The sequence below is a fragment of the Trachinotus anak genome, unplaced genomic scaffold (assembly GCF_046630095.1).
Source record: "Trachinotus anak isolate AG129_WGS33_773 ecotype Australia unplaced genomic scaffold, CSIRO_AGI_Tana_v1 ptg000021l, whole genome shotgun sequence".
In the NCBI taxonomy this organism is placed as follows: domain Eukaryota; kingdom Metazoa; phylum Chordata; class Actinopteri; order Carangiformes; family Carangidae; genus Trachinotus; species Trachinotus anak.
The window spans coordinates 1680216-1701039 of record NW_027273872.1 but is presented as its reverse complement, the minus strand read 5'-3'; the positions used below and the strand labels follow the sequence as shown (position 1 = coordinate 1701039).

At 39.4% G+C, this 20824-nt stretch overlaps 1 protein-coding gene across 3 annotated transcripts; it reads left to right on the top strand.

The window, feature by feature from the left end:
• The first annotated feature begins 4077 nt into the window (after window positions 1–4077).
• atl3 (atlastin 3) lies at window positions 4078–18928 on the top strand. Of its 3 annotated transcripts, XM_071458661.1 has the most exons (15): window positions 10033–10181; window positions 10663–10951; window positions 11838–12060; window positions 12776–12910; window positions 13139–13243; window positions 13327–13377; window positions 13530–13586; window positions 13690–13782; window positions 13925–14063; window positions 14173–14300; window positions 14387–14443; window positions 14569–14640; window positions 15363–15554; window positions 15705–15944; window positions 16483–18928. In XM_071458661.1, exons 3-15 carry the CDS (start codon window positions 11857–11859, stop codon window positions 16543–16545), a joined length of 1536 nt encoding a protein of 511 aa, XP_071314762.1. In that variant the 5' UTR covers window positions 10033–10181; window positions 10663–10951; window positions 11838–11856; the 3' UTR covers window positions 16546–18928. The 3 variants fall into 3 exon arrangements, with proteins under 3 accessions (XP_071314765.1, XP_071314761.1, XP_071314762.1); XM_071458664.1 differs by lacking the exons at window positions 10033–10181; window positions 10663–10951 and adding an exon at window positions 4078–4102; XM_071458660.1 differs by lacking the exon at window positions 10663–10951 and having other exon boundaries at window positions 10022–10181.
• The last annotated feature ends 1896 nt before the right edge of the window (window positions 18929–20824 follow it).

Below are 20824 nucleotides of genomic sequence, written 5' to 3'. Positions count from 1 at the left end.
AAGTGCAAACAAACCAAAGAGTTCTCTTTATGCAAAATGACCAGTTTCAGAATCATGTATGTTTTATTATTCGATTATAAATGATTAATATACATGTACAATGCAGTGCAGCTGGTAGAGGTATTTTAGTGTGTGGAGTGGAGTATGTGTAATATTGAAGAGAAGTACAAGAACAAAGTACAAAATTATATCTAATTACAGTAGAGTACAGTACTGGAGTATTTGAGTAAATATATGTAGTTACTCCAGTTCAGCTCCTTACAAACGTTTACTCTTTAAATGCAGAACTTGAACTGTGGCCTGTTTTTACTAAAGAAAACCCTGAATACTTCTGTCACCGTTTAATTAACGTTCCTGCCTCTGAACCAGGCTCTTTACAGTGGAGCTGTTTGACCTCACCTCCCTGTTGAATGTGAGCCTCACACTGAAGATATAACCACAGACTGTAGATATAAACACAGACTGTAGATATAACCACAGACTGTATATAGAACCACAGACTGTATATATAACCACAGACTGTATATAGAACCTCAGACTGTATATAGAACCACAGACTGTATATATATAAACACAGACTGTAGATATAAACACAGACTGTATATAGAACCACAGACTGTATATATATAAACACAGACTGTATATAGAACCACAGACTGTAGATATAAACACAGACTGTATATATAACCACAGACTGTAGATATAAACACAGACTGTATATATATAAACACAGACTGTATATAGAACCACAGACTGTATATATATAAACACAGACTGTATATAGAACCACAGACTGTAGCTATAAACACAGACTGTATATATAACCACAGACTGTAGATATAAACACAGACTGTATATATAACCTCAGACTGTGTATATATAAACACAGACTGTAGCTATAAACACAGACTGTATATAGAACCACAGACTGTAGATATAAACACAGACTGTATATATAACCACAGACTGTATATATATAAACACAGACTGTATATAGAACCACAGACTGTAGCTATAAACACAGACTGTATATATAACCACAGACTGTAGATATAAACACAGACTGTATATATAAACACAGACTGTATATATAACCTCAGACTGTGTATATATAAACACAGACTGTATATAGAACCACAGACTGTAGCTATAAACACAGACTGTATATATAAACACAGACTGTATATATAACCACAGACTGTATATAGAACCACAGACTGTAGATATAAACACAGACTGTATATAGAACCTCAGACTGTATATATATAAACACAGACTGTATATAGAACCTCAGACTGTATATATATAAACACAGACTGTATATAGAACCTCAGACTGTATATAGAACCACAGACTGTAGATATAAACACAGACTGTATATAGAACCTCAGACTGTATATATATAAACACAGACTGTATATAGAACCTCAGACTGTAGCTATAAACACAGACTGTATATATAACCACAGACTGTAGATATAAACACAGACTGTATATATAACCTCAGACTGTGTATATATAAACACAGACTGTATATAGAACCACAGACTGTAGCTATAAACACAGACTGTATATATAACCACAGACTGTAGATATAAACACAGACTGTATATATAACCACAGACTGTATATAGAACCACAGACTGTAGATATAAACACAGACTGTATATAGAACCTCAGACTGTATATATATAAACACAGACTGTATATATAACCTCAGACTGTATATATATAAACACAGACTGTATATAGAACCTCAGACTGTATATAGAACCACAGACTGTATATATATAAACACAGACTGTATATAGAACCTCAGACTGTATATATATAAACACAGACTGTATATAGAACCTCAGACTGTATATATATATAAACACAGACTGTATATAGAACCACAGACTGTAGATATAAACACAGACTGTATATAGAACCTCAGACTGTATATATATAAACACAGACTGTATATAGAACCTCAGACTGTATATATATATAAACACAGACTGTATATAGAACCTCAGACTGTAGCTATAAACACAGACTGTATATATAACCACAGACTGTATATATAACCTCAGACTGTAGATATAAACACAGACTGTATATAGAACCTCAGACTGTATATATATAAACACAGACTGTATATATAACCACAGACTGTATATAGAACCTCAGACTGTATATATATAAACACAGACTGTATATAGAACCTCAGACTGTATATATATAAACACAGACTGTATATATAACCACAGACTGTATATAGAACCTCAGACTGTATATATATAAACACAGACTGTATATAGAACCTCAGACTGTATATATATATAAACACAGACTGTATATAGAACCACAGACTGTAGATATAAACACAGACTGTATATAGAACCTCAGACTGTATATATATATAAACACAGACTGTATATAGAACCTCAGACTGTATATATATAAACACAGACTGTATATAGAACCTCAGACTGTATATAGAACCACAGACTGTATATATATAAACACAGACTGTATATAGAACCTCAGACTGTATATATATAAACACAGACTGTATATAGAACCTCAGACTGTATATATATATAAACACAGACTGTATATAGAACCACAGACTGTAGATATAAACACAGACTGTATATAGAACCTCAGACTGTATATATATAAACACAGACTGTATATAGAACCTCAGACTGTATATATATATAAACACAGACTGTATATAGAACCTCAGACTGTAGCTATAAACACAGACTGTATATATAACCACAGACTGTATATATAACCTCAGACTGTAGATATAAACACAGACTGTATATAGAACCTCAGACTGTATATATATAAACACAGACTGTATATATAACCACAGACTGTATATAGAACCTCAGACTGTATATATATAAACACAGACTGTATATAGAACCTCAGACTGTATATATATAAACACAGACTGTATATATAACCACAGACTGTATATAGAACCTCAGACTGTATATATATAAACACAGACTGTATATAGAACCTCAGACTGTATATATATAAACACAGACTGTATATAGAACCTCAGACTGTAGCTATAAACACAGACTGTATATATAACCACAGACTGTAGATATAAACACAGACTGTATATATAACCACAGACTGTATATATAACCTCAGACTGTAGATATAAACACAGACTGTATATAGAACCACAGACTGTATATATATAAACACAGACTGTATATAGAACCACAGACTGTAGCTATAAACACAGACTGTATATATAACCACAGACTGTAGATATAAACACAGACTGTATATATAAACACAGACTGTATATATAACCTCAGACTGTGTATATATAAACACAGACTGTATATAGAACCACAGACTGTAGCTATAAACACAGACTGTATATATAACCACAGACTGTAGATATAAACACAGACTGTATATATAACCACAGACTGTATATAGAACCACAGACTGTAGATATAAACACAGACTGTATATAGAACCTCAGACTGTATATATATATAAACACAGACTGTATATAGAACCTCAGACTGTATATATATAAACACAGACTGTATATAGAACCTCAGACTGTATATAGAACCTCAGACTGTATATATATAAACACAGACTGTATATAGAACCTCAGACTGTATATATATAAACACAGACTGTATATAGAACCTCAGACTGTAGCTATAAACACAGACTGTATATATAACCACAGACTGTAGATATAAACACAGACTGTATATATAACCACAGACTGTATATATAACCTCAGACTGTAGATATAAACACAGACTGTATATAGAACCACAGACTGTATATATATAAACACAGACTGTATATATAAAGGTGTGAACACTGTCTTTAGGCCGCTTGCCTGTGCACTCAGCGGGAGCGCGCCTGGGAGCGCGCACACGCGGAGCGTCTTTTCGGTTTCCATGGATACCGCGGACGGTAACACAGCACGGAGGCCGCTGTCCGACTCGGGCTCTACTTTCTGGCGCCGGAACCTCACCTGTAACTTCTCAGCGACGTGTTCTGGACGGTGAACAGCTGCGGGTCCCGCCTCAGCCTCCGCTCTGGTGCTTTGGTGAGTAACCGCTGAGTATTTTGCGTTTGAAGCCCGGGCTGCCCTCACCGAGCGGGTTACCTGCGGGGGGGGCTGTCCGGACCAAATGAAACTTTATATTATTCCGCCATTTGCCTCCCGAGCTGCTCGGTGAAGCCATGTGGCATCGCCCCCCAGCTCTGAGCGACATGAATGTGACTGCATCGATCCGCTCAGGTCATTAAAAGCATTTCATCGATGCCACCGCAGCTTCTGAAAGCTACGAGAGACAACGACCTGCACCTGTTCACCCGTTCACCTGTTCACCCGTTCACCCGTTCATCTGTTCATCTGTTCACCTGTTCATCTGTTCATCTGTTCATCCGTTCATCTGTTCATCTGTTCATCCGTTCATCTGTTCACCCGTTCATCTGTTCACCCGTTCACCTGTTCATCTGTTCATCTGTTCACCCGTTCACCTGTTCACCTGTTCATCTGTTCACCCGTTCACCCGTTCACCTGTTCACCCGTTCACCCGTTCATCTGTTCACCCGTTCACCCGTTCACCTGGACAGAGGGGGCGATCTAAGCTGAATTAAGCTGCAGATGTTCCTGTGAGGAACATTTAACTGCATCAGGCTGTTTCTGCTCCTCAGCTGGTTCAGGTCAAAGACTGTGCAGCTGGAACGAGCCTGTTTCATTTACTGTTGTTGTCTTGAAATGTAGTTAAAATTTGGTCCTTAAAAAAACAGTAAACCGAAAAAAAACCAATAAATACTTTTGTTATTTCTGCCTATTCTGTACAAAAGACATGTACTCAGTGTAGGGAGGTTGGTTCTTTTCCATAGGGTGATGTTTACTGTACATATCTTTAAACTATTTGAGGCAAATCTGTGATATTAGATGATCATAAAATAGATTTAACCTCAGTCTTTCGTACCGTGTTGCACACTTTTAATTCTGATTTACATTAAGTATTAACTATATTCATTTCTGTTATATATTTCAGCAGTGGTTTAGCTGAATGACCCTGGAAGTTTCCTCCTGGAAGAGAGATGGAGAATAGCTCTCAAACGCTGCCGCCCTCGTCCCCATGTCCCACCACTTTTGGAGGGTCCCTGCCTTTCTCCTCCTCGCCGCAGCAGACCTCCAGCCGTATTTCACTCCCACTGTCACCTATTTCATTCCCCCCGTCCCCTACCTCACTGTCTCCAGCGACAGCAGAGTCCATCCACTCGTCTTCCCCTCTTTCACACTGCGCTGCGTCTCAGTGCCTGGAAGCACAAAACATACAATGCCTCAGCCCTAACACATCTGACCAGGATGACCTGACCTGCCTCAGCTGGCTACACCAGAGGGGCAACCTGCTGCCGCTGCAGCCCCTTCCCAAAATGACACCACTGCCTCAGCTGGAGTCCTTCGCACCATCCCAGCCTCTGCCTCCTGCCTCGTCCAAGCCGCCCTACTCCTTCAGTAGTCTGATTTTCATGGCAATAGAAGATTCACCAGACAAGAGACTTCCAGTGAAGGGTATTTACGAATGGATTGTGAACAATTTCCCCTACTACAGGACAGCCTCTGGAGGCTGGAGGAACTCTGTTAGACACAACCTGTCCCTGAGCAAGAGCTTCTGTCGCATTCAGAGGGACAAGAGCCAGGTAGGGACATGGCTCCCAGTTTCCACATTAAGAGTAACAGGGTTATGTATAAAGTATAGAAACTGTGCTTTAATTATAGGAGAGAAGTTCAGAAATCAGTATCTGAAATCATGGTCCTTGAGCAACAAACAATCAAGATGTGCTGCTCTGTAGTGAAGTCCTACAGGGAAATGAATAATGAGGTTTATATGTGGTGAAATGTGCCAGTGTTGCTTAAGACTAACATCTTTGCATGGGTTGTTGCTGTTTCGGTGTTTAAAGTAGTTTTGTATTGTTGTTTCAGTCAGTGGGGAAGGGATCACTGTGGTGTGTTTGTCCAGACTATCGGCCTGCGCTCCTGGAGGTGCTGAGGAAGACCCACAGTTACCACAGCACCAACAGCAATCTGATAAACAAGCCTGCACTGTGAGTACAATGTAGTGAGGTGGGCTAGACACATTTTCTGTTGTCTGGCTCCTGGTTAGATAAAAGAGCAAAGTCAGTACTAAATATTAGTGGTGGTGCAATTAGTTAAATACTAAAAGTTAAAAAGCAAAAAGCAGTTTTGATAATCGGTTAAGTTATTGATCCAAAGAAAAATGCCAAACATTTTCTGTCACCAGCTTCTAAAATGTAAATGAAGCAAAAGAATTTGTGTCTTTTTCAAATTTTAATAAATTTAAATTGAATATATTTGGATTTTGGGCTGTTGGTCAGACAAAACAGGCAACTTAAAAACTTTTCCTTGGGATCTTGCAAATTGCAATGGGCATCTACGTATCACTGTCCTCTGCTTTTACTGATTGATTGATTTATTGTAAAACAGAAAGATAAATAACCATTAGTTGCAGTCCAACTAAATGTTTAGTTTTTCTGTTACTACACTGCATTTTTCTGGATTTCCTTGTAAAATGAGATTTTCCTGCAGTGGGTGAGGTGCCTCTGAATAATTTTACATATTAATAACACTCTGGTTCTGAGGCTTATTTTAAACACACAAACAAACTAACTGTATTTATTTTAGATTGTATCTGGTTGTCTAACCATCTTGGCGTGTTGTGTGCAGGTTGGAAGGCGTTGACTATGAGATACCTGCAGTGTGTGACTCTATGGAAATCTCAGGTTTGTGATGAGCAGGTTCATTTTACTTGATTATCACATGAACTCTCACATTTGACCCTTTATGAATTTCTTTTAGTCTACAATATATTTCATCCATGGAGTAACAGTTCTCTCTGACACTTTTATTACCTGAAGCTTTTCTCCGTCTCTGCAGCTTTCTCAGCATGCGACATTGTTCCTGTGTTTGTGTTCAGTTGTCACGGCAACAGCCTTGCATTACCGTGGCAACGCAGCAATAGTCTAGCTTAGTGTCCTTTATGTCCGTTTTATTTCCGAGCCTATGCACTATATTGGCCCACGTGCACTCTGAAGAATCTGACAAGTGGTTGTTCAACCAGTTGTTAGTATTAATATCTTACCTTATGACTCATATTCTGCTTGTTTGTCCACTTGTTTGTTGTTATTTAGACCCACATTAGTTACTGTATTGTAACAGTGGCTTCTCTTCCTGAGGGTCACATAAATATATTTACGACACCTGAGCCACAAAGAGTACACATACAGTAACATTTCCATACTCACAGAAAGTCTTGATAAGTACTAAGATATAAACAACAAACAACATGATGATTTGAGGCATTTCTAGTAGAGATACCTCCGCATTATACTGTTCCCTCAAAACTTAATCCACTAAATCACAAGTAAAAGTGGGACAGATAACTCCCTACATCCACGTCTTAGATAACACCATATTAAACAGAAAGTTACCCTCTGTAAAATAATGATGACTCTCTGAATAAAACAACGACTTTGTATAAAGTATTTCTGGGGTTTTAGTGACTGTGATATTTCTTATTAAGCTCTAAAGAAGAACAAAGTTTTTTACACCACTACAAACGGCAGTACGTCATACCGACTGATTTGTTATTTATTACAATTACTTTCTGTTGTGTTGCACCAAATAACTGACAGTAATTTAACTGTGTCAGTACTAATGCTTGTACTAATCGTTCAGTTATGATCGAATACTTTGACCTGATATTTCTCTCTTCTTACTGTTTTTTTTTTTCTCATGCAGATCCTCTTTCTCACACCCTCCTCCTCTCCACCACCTCACCCCAAATCCTGACCACTGACAACCCAACTTTTGGCGAAAACCCACAGTGCCCTTTGACCTCGGATCACGAGGAGCTCGTCACCATGGAGTCAGTTGAATACCAGCAGGAGGAGGTCAGCGAGGAGATGGAGAAGGACCCCCTGTCAGACAGCGGGTACATCGAGTTGCACTACTACCAGTCTCACCAGTACCAGTACCTGGTGCTGCCCGGTGACACCGAGCTGGACCTGGAGACTGTGGAGATCCTTCAGCTGGATGCTGAGGCCCAGGAGGCTGCTGGGTCACTGCTGGACCTAGCAGGAGGTGGATATTAATCTGAGTTCCCATTTAACAATCACAACTGATGCAATGCTTCAATCCAGCTACTCCAAAAAAGCAACGTAAAGAGGATTTATGTTGGTTTGGATCAGCCGCTTCTTCCTGAGATGCCGACACTGCCCTAAGGCTTGTGTATCGTTGTGTATTTAGATAACAATAGAGATCAGTTTTACTGGTGGACTAACAAGACAATGGATCACATTACTTCACATGTATTCAGGCACTTTCAGCACAGAAGCTGAATTTACCACCATACCATGCCATCAATGACAGCCTGGACAAGACTTGAGTGAGTAACATTAAGATGAGATACATGGACAAAATTATACTCTGAGATTTTAAAATGAGGGGAAAGTATTAACAGAGTATGGTCTTCAATACAATAAGTTTTTAGGGTTTCCACTGTGATTTTTAAACAGATCAAGTTCATTCTCAGGGGTGGAAGGAGGGTGCTTCTTTCTAACTCATGTACAAGTGCTGTCTCTTGGCTAAAGTATTTCCCAAATTAAAGGAGGTTTTTATAGCGTTGGAACCCGCACAAGGAAGTACTAAAGTAGCTCTTTGGAGAAATACATTGAACAGCACACTGACTCACATCCACACTACCATTTCAATATGAATATATTTTACCAACCGATTCCTCCAAGTGGTTACCACCTTTTCTTTATAAGAATGTTTTCAGGTCACTTTAAAACAACCTTAAGTTGAATATCTTGCCCCTTAACACTGTTATTGTTCTGAAAATACTGTCTTTCTAAAAGTAGTTGTGTGTAATACTTAGAAATACTATTTATAATGTAGTTCCAATTGTAGCTTGTACTCCAAAAGTGAAAAAGCACTACTCAGTGATATAAGTACTTCCAATTTTATATCTAATTAATTTCTTTACACCCAGTGTCTTCAGATTATGTTCTCTACCGTTGATTTCATGTTCATGATGTTATGTCACTGAATCCCTGAATGTCTTACGTTTTCTGTGAAATTGAAAACCTGGATATGATCTTGTAAGTTAAGCTAAGCTAAGCTGCCTTCAATCAGGAATAGTGTGATTGGAATTTTGAGTTAAAATGTAAGATGAACTCACTGCCATTTAAACAATCTTATATTTCAGGATACACTGAATCTGTGTTTGTATATTGTATGTATTTTCAAATGCTCTAGATTTTGTAATCTAACAAATAAAGTGTCATGTTGTCATTGTGGATTAAAATGGACTGATTTTATGTTTAGACATCACAAAGTTTCATTTTGATAGTGTAAGGCCTCGTGAGGTCAGAAGGTGCCGGGGCTACACCCTCAGTTTTTCTGCAGTTCTTGTTGGAAGGCTCACAAAGAGACAAAATGACTATAAAAACACACAAAACACCCACAAAAAGATGCGAAATGACAACAAACACTCTCAAAACAACAGGAGTCACAAAGAGACACAAGCAGTCCGGGTGTCTTCCCTGTAGCTGCTACTCCAAAAACTGTTGCAGAAGAGGTTTTGTGTATTTTCAGCTCACTGGATGTTGTTTATGTGAATGTCACCATCAGATGGCGTGACGTTCACAGCCCATCGGACCGAACTCAGTCTGCTAGATATTTACATCATCCGTCCACAAGCAGAAACACGTTGCTAAGCTACGACTTCATCCGCTGACTTCTCTCAGATATGATTTGTGTACATGCAAAACTCCTGCTCTACGTTACCTGCTCGGTAGTTCCGCATTCGTAACTTTACACCAAAAAACACATTTCCCATCGCTATGAGGCGTCGTTTGGCACTCTGGGTAACGTAGTTCATAGACAGACTCAAGTACGAGCAGGAAATCAGAGTGAAACTACATTTCCCTGAAGGCACTGCGCGGGCTGAAAACGGAAGTGTGTGAGTTTCGTGTAGGAAAAAAGTTCTCACGGTTGTCTTCATGCCAGTGTATGAAAGTTAGGTTTCAGTCGTTTGTCGACTCTCATGAGATTGTGTCGAAGCCTTCTGAAGACACCACAGGTAAAACTACACCGTGAAACCGCAGCTAACGCAACGGGAGAAGCTATTTACAGGCGTTTTCAGGGTCAACAACTTAAAAGATTTCTGCAGCTAACGACGCGTACTTGTTTGGTTTTTACTGTTTTTGTTTGAGTACATGGAGACGTACAGGATGTTAGCCACTAAGTTGGGGCGTCAGTAGTTAAGGGCTTTAGCTGTCGAGGTTAGCTGTTAGCTTTACAAATGCATCAATGCAGAGCGCTAAGGATCCGTTTAGCCTAGCTGCCCTGATCTAAGGCAGCTCCAGCGGGGTCGATCACAGAGCAGGGACTGAACACTGCAGCTTATCTCAGGCTGTACTTGCACATAACACAGATGAGGCAGATTACAAAATATAGTTTGATTTCATAGCTGCTCAACTCGGTGCTGGACACTCACTGCAGAGAAATGCCTGGCATGCTACCTCTGAGAGCCACACCTCTGAGGTGTTGAGTGTTTGCAGGGAGGAGAGAGCGATCTTCTGGGCATTATAATCACAGATGAGCTGTTGTGAAAGCTCCTTCCTGTGTTACTCATCATGGGAGAGGGCATCCTCCTCAGACAGCAGCAACAATGACGAGCAGTGTGTTGGAGAGCATTCAGAATCTACTAGCTGGAGGCAAAGCAGCATGACACCCAGCAGAGCATCCCACAGCCAGCTCCACACAGAGCTAAATATTGTGCTCCTGGGAGGATCAGTGCATGTCTGATTGCTCAGTAGGCACAGGCCCACCCAAACCGTATGTAAGCGAGTGAGTAAACAGCTTTCCGTGTAATTATCATCCAAATCTCATAACTTAGTGAAGCTGGAAAGAAAATCAGCAGTGTTCTTCCCTTAAAGCCTTAAGGCCTACAACTAATGGCTGTATCATAATTAATACATTTACTGTTTATGTTTAAATTTTTTACATAGTTTTCTTCTGACTAAGTTTTATATTGAATGACTTCCGTTCTGTTGATCGGCAGAAAAAGACACAGTTCATGTCAAGCTGCAGCAATTAGTTGCCCAACAGAAAATTAATCATCTGAAGGCATCACCTTGTGCTGTGGGAAACTGTAACAAGAATTTCTTTCAGACATTTTACAATCAATCAAGAAAAAAACTGACATATTAATCAATTATGAAAATTATTGTTAGTTGCAACCCTAATTTAATTTGCCACAGTTGCTCAGAATTAATATTTTCCGTTAGTTTTTTTATTAATAATTGTATTGAGAAGTGTCCATTACAACTAATGAGCCTAAAGTAATGTTTTTGAATAGCTTGTGACCAGCTCACACAAAAAATGAAAAAGGAGAAAGTTTGTATAATAACTTCAAATGAGAAAAGAAAGCACCTCTTTTGTGTTGAGTAAAGATCAATAAGTAAAGCTATGAAGTGATGATCAAAATTTGAATTGAATAACTGATGATTTATTGCTGAACTTTTTTTCTTATTTCTAATTTTATAATCAATGAATGGTTTTAATTTATCAAGAAAAATGTCAAGAATTGTCATTGTATATTTGTTTGTCAGGTGTAGACTTTAGTGAATTATAGACAGGTAAATCAATAACAAATATTAATAGTAGTTAGTTGTGACTCTAAAATCATTCATTAGTAATATCCACCTGATGTTTTGGTCTGTGATTTCCACAGGGACTAGTACCTCTGAAGGATGACGGGTCAACCAGGCGCAGTTCAGATCGTCACAGTGTGTAAGGAGGATCACTCCTTTGCGTTGGACACGGAGGCTTTGGCCAAGATTCTGTTGGCTCCTGAGGTCCGAGACAAACATGTGGTGGTGCTGTCAGTGGCCGGAGCCTTCAGAAAGGGAAAGAGCTTCCTGCTGGATTTCATGCTCCGTTACATGTACAGAAAGGTGAGTCTCACTGTGACATGATCTCTGTCTCGCTTCTCCACACATTATACCTGTCTAATATAAGCACAGGCCAAGATCTCCAAACTGATGCTGAAATGTTGTCATGTTGGCTACAGCTGAATCAAGTCAATTAATCAGCAGATAATTCATTAATCTGCAACTATTTTGTTAATTAATTTATTATGTAAAGAGTATAATTCTGACATTATATAAAAAAGATTAAGGGAGGTCACAGCAGGTGATGCAGACTAGTTCCTCCTCTTCTGAGGAAGGTCTGTATTCTGTAGTTGGACTGAAAACATATAAGCAGTCATACAACATTAACACCCATCCCTGCTTTAACATGTGAACTAACCAGTTTACTGAACAGGAGGATTTAAGAATTAATCATTACCTTTGTTACGTAGTGGAGACTGTGAAAGCCGTCTGGTATACTGTACATGTGCTATAGGGAGGGAGATATTTATGAGCGGAGAGGTCAGCACTGAACTTTGTATGTTTTTGCATTGTAAACTATGTAGAACAAAGATAATTTCTATTCACAGTTCAGGGTAAAAAAACCTGCTGATGCGTCTGCTGCTGTATTCTTGGAAGTACACGACGAGACATGTTTGAAAATTTGAATAAGCCTGAAGAAGCAGACACACTCGAGTTTCACTCTCAAACACCCAGCCTGCCCCTGACAAGTCTTGAAAGTGTAATTTGTGTTCTGCAGGGGGATGAAAACTGGCTGGGTCAGGATGATGAGCCGCTGACTGGATTTTCATGGAGAGGTGGTTCAGAACCAGAGACAACAGGCATCCAGCTGTGGAGCGAAGTTTTCCTCGTCCCAAAGAGTGATGGTACTGAGGTACTCGCACATTTTATTTCATTATTTATTTATGCACGAGGATTTGTGTGTATGAAGATTTGCTTTTTTGCTCTGTTTTCTCTTTTGAGTTTTTACTTTTTTACGAAGGATATATCTTATTTTTAAAAAACAGCTGTTAAAAGGACACAAAAAGGAGGATTCCTTCACATAACATCCCCATTGAAACCAAAGGCATCTGCTGCATGTTTTGTCTCTGTGCTGCTGTAGGTGGCTGTGGTGCTGATGGACACTCAAGGAGCATTTGATAATCAGTCCACCGTGAAGGACTGTGCCACCATCTTTGCCCTCAGCACCATGACCAGCTCAATACAGGTGACCGATCTCCTCTGACTATGTTTGATAAATGTTTTCTCAATATTCTGGTCATGTGTGCTTATGTAGTTTCTATTTTGTAGATCTACAATCTGTCACAGAACATCCAGGAGGACGATCTGCAGCAGCTTCAGGTCTGTTCACATTGGCAGGTGTTGACGTGATTGATGTGCTAGTGAAGCATGTTTGAAAGTTTCCAACTAGAACAATGGTTATTTTCAATCCTTTTTGCATCTCAGTATTAATTTAGTGTAACGGTGCCTCCTCCTCCTCCTCCTCCTCACAGCTGTTCACGGAGTATGGTCGTCTCGCTATGGATGAAATCTTTCAGAAACCCTTCCAGGTGAGAGAAACCACACATTGTTGCTGATGTTGGACATTTATCTGATTGTTTTTTGCTCTGTTTGATCATTTTTTATTCAACATCTTTTTATTTCCTCCTACAGTCTTTGATGTTTCTAATCAGGGATTGGAGCTTTCCCTATGAATACACCTACGGGTTCAAAGGAGGCAATGAATTCCTGGATAAACGGTTGCAGGTACCGGTGGTGCCTTATTGATTTGGCGGAGTATAATAAACAAACTTGGACTTCAGCTAAAAAGAAAGAAAAGCACTTAGAGTTACTTATCTTCAACTCTGTGTTGAGAGTTTTCATCAAACTATTTCACTGATTTTCAAAGGTTAAGGAGGCCCAGCACGAGGAGCTGCAAACAGTGAGGGAGCACATCCATTCATGCTTCACCAAAATTTCCTGCTTCTTGTTGCCTCACCCTGGGTTGAAGGTTGCCACCAGCCCTGCATTTACAGGGCAACTCAGCGGTAAAATCCCTGTTTTCCATATTATTTAATTTGACTTTAAGCTTAGTATTTAACGGTATGTCCAATACATTGAGTGTTGCTCTAACTATTGTTACATTTACTGTGTCAGATGTGGGACCGGATTTCAAAGAACAGCTGCAGAGTCTGATTCCTAAACTGCTGCATCCGGATCGTCTGGCTGAGAAGGAAATAAACGGAAACAAAGTCACCTGCAGGGGCCTGCTGGAGTTCTTCAAGGTAGCATCATCTTTATCTGAGCATCAACCTTAATCTGCTTCCACAGTATATCTGACAAGATCTTTGCATATTTTTTGTGTTACCAGGCTTACATCAAGATCTACCAGGGAGAGGACTTACCACAGCCAAAGACTATGCTCATGGTATGTGAAGGATGAACATAAGTTTGAACTCATGTGTCCTGTGAACTTGGAGCTGAGTATATATTAACTTGTTTTTTTTGTTTTTTGCCCTAATATGTTTAAGATTTACCTGTTTGTCTCACCAGGCTACAGCAGAGGCCAACAACCTGGCAGCTGTGGCAGCAGCCAAAGATCAGTATTACAAGAACATGGAGAAGGTGAGTTCACTGGGATGTGACAGACGACGCCATAACGACATCATAACAGTGTGTTCTCCACAGTCGTTCGACAGTAGAGAGTGATTCTTCTTTAATCCACATAGAAAGGATGGATTATTTTAATATGTTAACAAAGGATGACAACAAGCTTTGGACAAACCACATAAAGATTTGTTTTTTTAGTCTCTCAGGAGTGAACATAAATCTTTCAGCTGAGTAAATACACTAGACACCACACTAATCGACAGATCAGTAACGACTAAAAGATGAACCTGCAAATTCCAGAGGAACTCCAAACGTTCTTGTACCAAAAACGAATGCGGGCAGCAACAAGTAGTTTACATTGTTGATATTCTGTGACGTTTGAGCTGAAAAGGCCAAAGAAGGAGAAAGGAACAAGAGTTTGGGAAAGATTTCAGTCATCCAGTAAACTCTTACACCACAAACCACTGCGAGCCAGTAGAGTCAGTACTTCTCCCTCGGGCATCATACGAATCGAACTCAAACATGTTTAAAAAAATATTTTGAGAACAACTTGCAGCGACTTGATTTGAAGATCTGAGATTAGAATCTTTACATTTCACACAGTATATGATGTTATCCAACAAACCTGTCAGCAGATCCCGTCAGTCGTCACACCCTCAGCATATTTACAATCAGATCAGCAGTCGTCGTGTGTGTTCGCTGCTTTATGCCTCTGTTCTTTGTTCTTCTTTTGTAAGGTGTGTGGGGGCGACCTGCCTTATGTGTCTCCTGATTCTCTGGAGGAAAAGCATCACTTCCACTCTCGAGAGGCTCTTCACGCCTTCTCGTCCACGAAGAAGATGGGTGGACAGGAGTTCTGTGATCGTTACCAAGCACAGCTGGAAAAGGAGCTGGAGGAGATGTGGCAGTCTTTCAGCAAGCACAACGAGGTAAAGGACTATTCCAAAAATATCACATTTAAACTGTGTCTGTTTAATTTGCATTATTAACCATTTTAATTTTAAACACAAGTTCTTGGTTTTGCAGTGACATGATTTCAGGATTGTTCCTAACCATCAGCTTTTCTCTTTGTTTTAAAGTCAAAAAACCTCTTCAGCGCCTTCCGGACACCTGCAGTGCTGTTTGTGTTGGTGTGTCTCCTCTACGTGCTGTCGGGTGTGTTGCTCTTCGTTGGCCTGTCTACTTTCGCCTTGGTGTGTGACTGTACTCTGGGCGTGGTCATGATGGCCATGGTGACGTGGGCCTTCATCCGCTACTCTGGTCGGTACCATTCTGTGGGAGGAGCCATCGACCAGGCTGCAGGTGTCGTCCTGGAGCAGGTGAGGCCAGTTTGTGTTCGCCGATGTGTGTCTATCTGTATGGGTGTCACAGCTTTCAGTTACATTGGAGTAACATTTGTTTCAATACATGCACCTATTGAAGCCACTAGATGGCGTTGTTGATGTTTCAAAGAGCAACAAACAGAGTTCAGCAATTATAGAACAAAAGAAATCTAGTTTTAACTCACCTGCGAAAAACTGGTCAACTGGTGTTTTATGCAAAAATACATCACACTGCTGAACATAAAGATGCTCTAAGTTCCATTTCAATATGAATTTAAAGGTTTCTTTTCACATAACATCTAGTCATTAAATCCTGTCTTAGTTTTTAGATTAATCTTTAATTCAATAAAACACACAAGATTATAAATGTGTGACCTGGGTTGCTCATTCACAGAGAGTCTAAAGCCCTAACATTACAGACACAAAACCGGAAGTGGTTTGGAGTGATCGATGACACCCAAGTTAGAAAAACTGTAGTCTGAGAATGTTGCAAGATGCAGTCAAACAAATTGTCTTTCACTTTTTCTATTTCTAGGCCACGGTGGTGTTGAACAAGTCGAGAGGGACAAGTATTGGTGACAAGAAGAAATCCAGTTAGAGGACCTCTGAACCTTCATAATCCTGATGCAATGCAACCAGCACACAACACAAGCACACATTCAGCACTAAAGCCTTATCATGCCTCTCACTGGAACGAGCGTGCAGCTAAACCACATTGGCACAAGGTACAAATATGATGCCAATTCACCAGCATCTCTTATTATGCACGTTACTCTGCCTGATAAAATCCAGTTTCATATAAAGATGAATGGATTCACTGAGGCAGGGGCTTAAACCATCCCAGTCCCTCTCATCCGTACTTCATGTCTTAAAATGACACTGCCTTCATTTTACCATTTACAATTGGTCTAAATAGACAAGTCAATGTTTACTTTTAAACTTAAAAAACTTTTTTCTATATCAGCTGAATGCGTCTTACATGGCTGTATATTGTTCAGACAGGGATAGTCAGGGTGCTTTTCAAACAAAGCCTCTTTAAATAATTATCTTATAATAGCTTTAAAGCTTATACATTTATGCATATTTCTTTTGCTTTTTTTTTTTTTTTTTTTTTTTTTTTTTTTTACTTATAGGCCTTAAACATTCCATTCAGTTTGTAGATTTGCTTTATATTTGATATAAACTAGCATTACCTACTTTGAACGGAGAAGAGGACATGCACTTTGTATTTAGTCCAGCAGATTTTGGAAGCTGCATGTAACAGGAGTTCGGTTGTTTCAAGTGCTTTGCCATTTATTCCTTGATGGAAACATGTTACACTTTGTAGATTTTGATACTAAATACTAGAGTCTTCTAGAGAAATTATATATAGGAACTTATATTCTGCAAAACCTTCCAACTCCAAAGATAAGAGATTCTTGTAATACTCAAGGTGTTGACCGCCCAACATAATAAAACAACAATCAGTCAGCCAAAGAGACCGCTGGTGTTTGAATTAAACTTTGGCCTTGTACTCCTGTCACTGAAGACATCAGTAAATATAAGCTAAAATATCACAGGAGAGTTTTATCAAAAAATGAAGAAATGCCAAAAACTTTTTTACTCAAACATTGCAAGTGTTGAACACACATGCAACAAATAACAAGCAGAATATTGAAATAGACCAAAACAGGACTACAGTAACTGGGACTGTGTGGCTGTCCTGCGCTTTTGTACCTGCACTTCAGTTTTCAAAAGTTTACAGCACTTATTTTCTAATTAGATTGTTATCAAAAATCTTTGACATCCTGTCATGTTGATAAGTTCACACCTCAGAAATTATATTCTGATGTCATTTCCTTAGCGAGCTGTGCGAAAACACTAGTGTGCAAGCAACACTACTGTGATGCAGTACACACACATGTTGCCTCACCCTGGGAGATATATATATATATATTTATCATATTGTTGATCTGGCTTCAAGCAAAAGGGAAACTTAAATTATTTCACAGTCGAAACTTCAGAGTCAAACTTCTTTTTGGTAAAATAGTGATTATACGTGGTGATCACTCCAGCCTGAAAGTATTGTGTGCTGGGGTCAAAGCTTTGCTTCAAATGACTGATATGAAATGGTTGCATAACATAAAATCAAATCATATGAAGGAAAAGAAAAAAACAGATTGGGGCTAATGGGCTAACTTGTTTCGTAGCTGCTTGTTTAGATGCAGCCATTTAACCAGTCAGTCAAAGGTATTATTAAAAAATCAGCCATACAGAGAATTGAAAAGATGGAGTACACAGTGGATTTATTAGGTTTTATTTTTCCATTGTGGAGCCAAGCAGGGCGTCTCAGGCCAACTCAGAATGAATCAGGCATTGGATTAAAGGACTCTGATTATTTGCAACCATGGCCTACATCTCTGAATATGATGAAATGCAGATTCTCTCAGAAACATTGGGTTGGAGACGCGGAATGGCAAATATTTAGTATCGTAAAACAGGCCTTTAAAATGCCACAAGATTGTGTGACCTGAGAGCAAACGTAGAATCAGGTGGACTCATGATATTCTACATGGTTCAACTACTAATTTATTGTCTGTCCTCGAATACAGAGGAGAGACAAAAGCTGATCAACAGTGCTTTAGTTACTCAGTAATTCCTCGTCATTGTTGGTACAAGTCACAAGAACAAAGGGCCAAAAGTGACCATAGAAATGTGGAGGATGAGAGACTTGGAAATTCTCAGTCCATGGTTTTTGACCTTCATTTTGCACATTCCATGTCCTTTTTCCACAAGAGGAAGAAACTTAAAGATGTTTTACAAGCACATGCTATTGCACTTACCTTTCTCTTTGGTGCTTTTTGCACAGTGTTCATTCAAAAAGTAAATAAATGCATGCTATATTGTAGCAACGGCTATTGTAATCATCTCTTGCAGGGGTATGGTGGCCTTGACTCGAGAAATGCTGTTTCATAAAGAATAAACACAGCTTGAAACTGTCAGTGCATCTTTCCAGTGTAATCATTCAACTGTTTTTCCTGTATAAAGTGGCGTCAGGGATGAAACTCAGTTTAAGTCAGATAAAGGTTGTGTAAACCTGGAGGAGGAGGACACAGGATCTTCAGAGGTCTGGAACCGCACAGATCCACCAGCAGGTTCTCCACTACAAACACTTCCTGTTTGGCAAAACCATCACTCATTTTACAAAAATACTAATTATGTCCGGCTTCTATTTCATTTAGAGATTGTCATTCAAATGTGCAGCCACAAAATTGTACATTTTACTCCACTACCTTTGCTTCGCAGCTATGACTACTACTTATATTTCAGTATTATTATCACAAACATGATCCGATTCTAAAGATCTCCGTATGAAGTCATATTAGTCTGTGATTGAGTCCTTCACATCTCTTTTTCTCTGACAGTGTGGTAGGAATATCCCAACACATTTTCAACTATTTATATTGTAGTTTTGGTTTATAGTGTTATGTATTGTGCAGAAGCCTGCTTCATTCTGTTTGTCTCCTTTTTAGAGTATTTTTAAACCTATTGATTTAAAATTAAATGTAAAAAAAGTCTTAAGTTTTGTCTCTTGACTTAATGTTAGTTTTAATTATTTTATATCAGACTCAGGCATCATTATTATAAGCTCGGAGGCTCATCAGGTCACAGGGATGACTGTTGCAAAATGTTAAATGAAGTTATATAAATAAATCGTATTTGTTTAGTCCATCCATCCAGTTTCTGCTGGTAAGTGAATCAGCTCATGTTCCAGTTTAGGTCACAGTTTAAACGTTTACAGCCACAAAGACTTCAGGCGTCCACCACACAACAAAATAAAATAAAATAATGAAAGAAGCAGCTCTGCCTCGGTATGAGTCGACTTCAGTGTTATAACTTCATGTTATCATTTATCATGTTATCATGTATCATGTTATCATTTATCATGTTATCATGTTATCATTTATCATGTTATCATGTATCATGTTATCATTTATCATGTTATCATTTATCATGTTATCATGTTATCATTTATCATGTTATCATTTATCATGTTATCATTTATCATTTATCATTTATCATGTATCATGTTATCATGTTATCCTCTAGAAATTCAGCTCCCTGCTTGATGTGTTAGCGCCACTTCTCTCCTCCCACTGCCTCTCATCAGACAGACCCCTCTGTCTGCTCTCCTCTCTCCTTCCTCGTCTCCTCTGCTCTCTCCTCTCTCTCTTTCTCTCCTTCCTCGCCTCCTCTGCTGTCTCTCTCCTTCCTCATCTCCTCCTCTCCTCTCCTTCTCTCTCTCTCTCCTTCTCTCTCTCTCTCTCCATCTCTCTTCTCTCTCTCCTCCCCTCCTCATCTCTCTCTCTCCTCCCCTCCTCATCTCTCTCCATCTCTCTCTCTCTCTCTCTCTCTCGGTCAAAAATCTGCTATAGCGAAATCCGTGTCCCTTGTTTCCTTATATGGTGATCAGCGTCGCGGCCCGACCCCTCCTTTCGCCGGGAGCGAGGCGCGTTCACGTACCGCCGCCGCTCGCCGTTCGCTTCCATATTTGGAAGTGAGTTCAACAAAAACCGCACGGAGGGGGGAGGGGGGGGGGGGGGGGGGGTCCTCCCTCCCGTCCTGAAACCCGCTCTGCGCAGGTCAGGCCGCTGAATGTCGGTCAGACCTCTTTACTTATTAATCACTCGTCACGCCACTGGTGTAATGACGAACTCAGATTACACCTCACAACACAGTCTATATATCTGTATATGTGTTACAATAAAAACTAAAGACGTAGCTTTACCATTCTGTTTGTAGTTCTATTGTACATCCAAGACTACAGCACTGTTAAATAATCTCATAATATAGCATCTGATATCACCAGGGATTTATTGGTTTAGTCAAATATTACA

Bases quoted from the DNA above. Each gene is read 5' to 3' on its own strand.
- atl3 (XM_071458664.1), top strand. From the start codon at position 11,857: ATGACGGGTCAACCAGGCGCAGTTCAGATCGTCACAGTGTGTAAGGAG. The intron at 14,064-14,172 runs GTAAAATCCCTG...TTACTGTGTCAG, and splicing joins ATTTACAGGGCAACTCAGCG to ATGTGGGACCGGATTTCAAA. The intron at 15,555-15,704 runs GTAAAGGACTAT...TTTGTTTTAAAG, and splicing joins CTTTCAGCAAGCACAACGAG to TCAAAAAACCTCTTCAGCGC.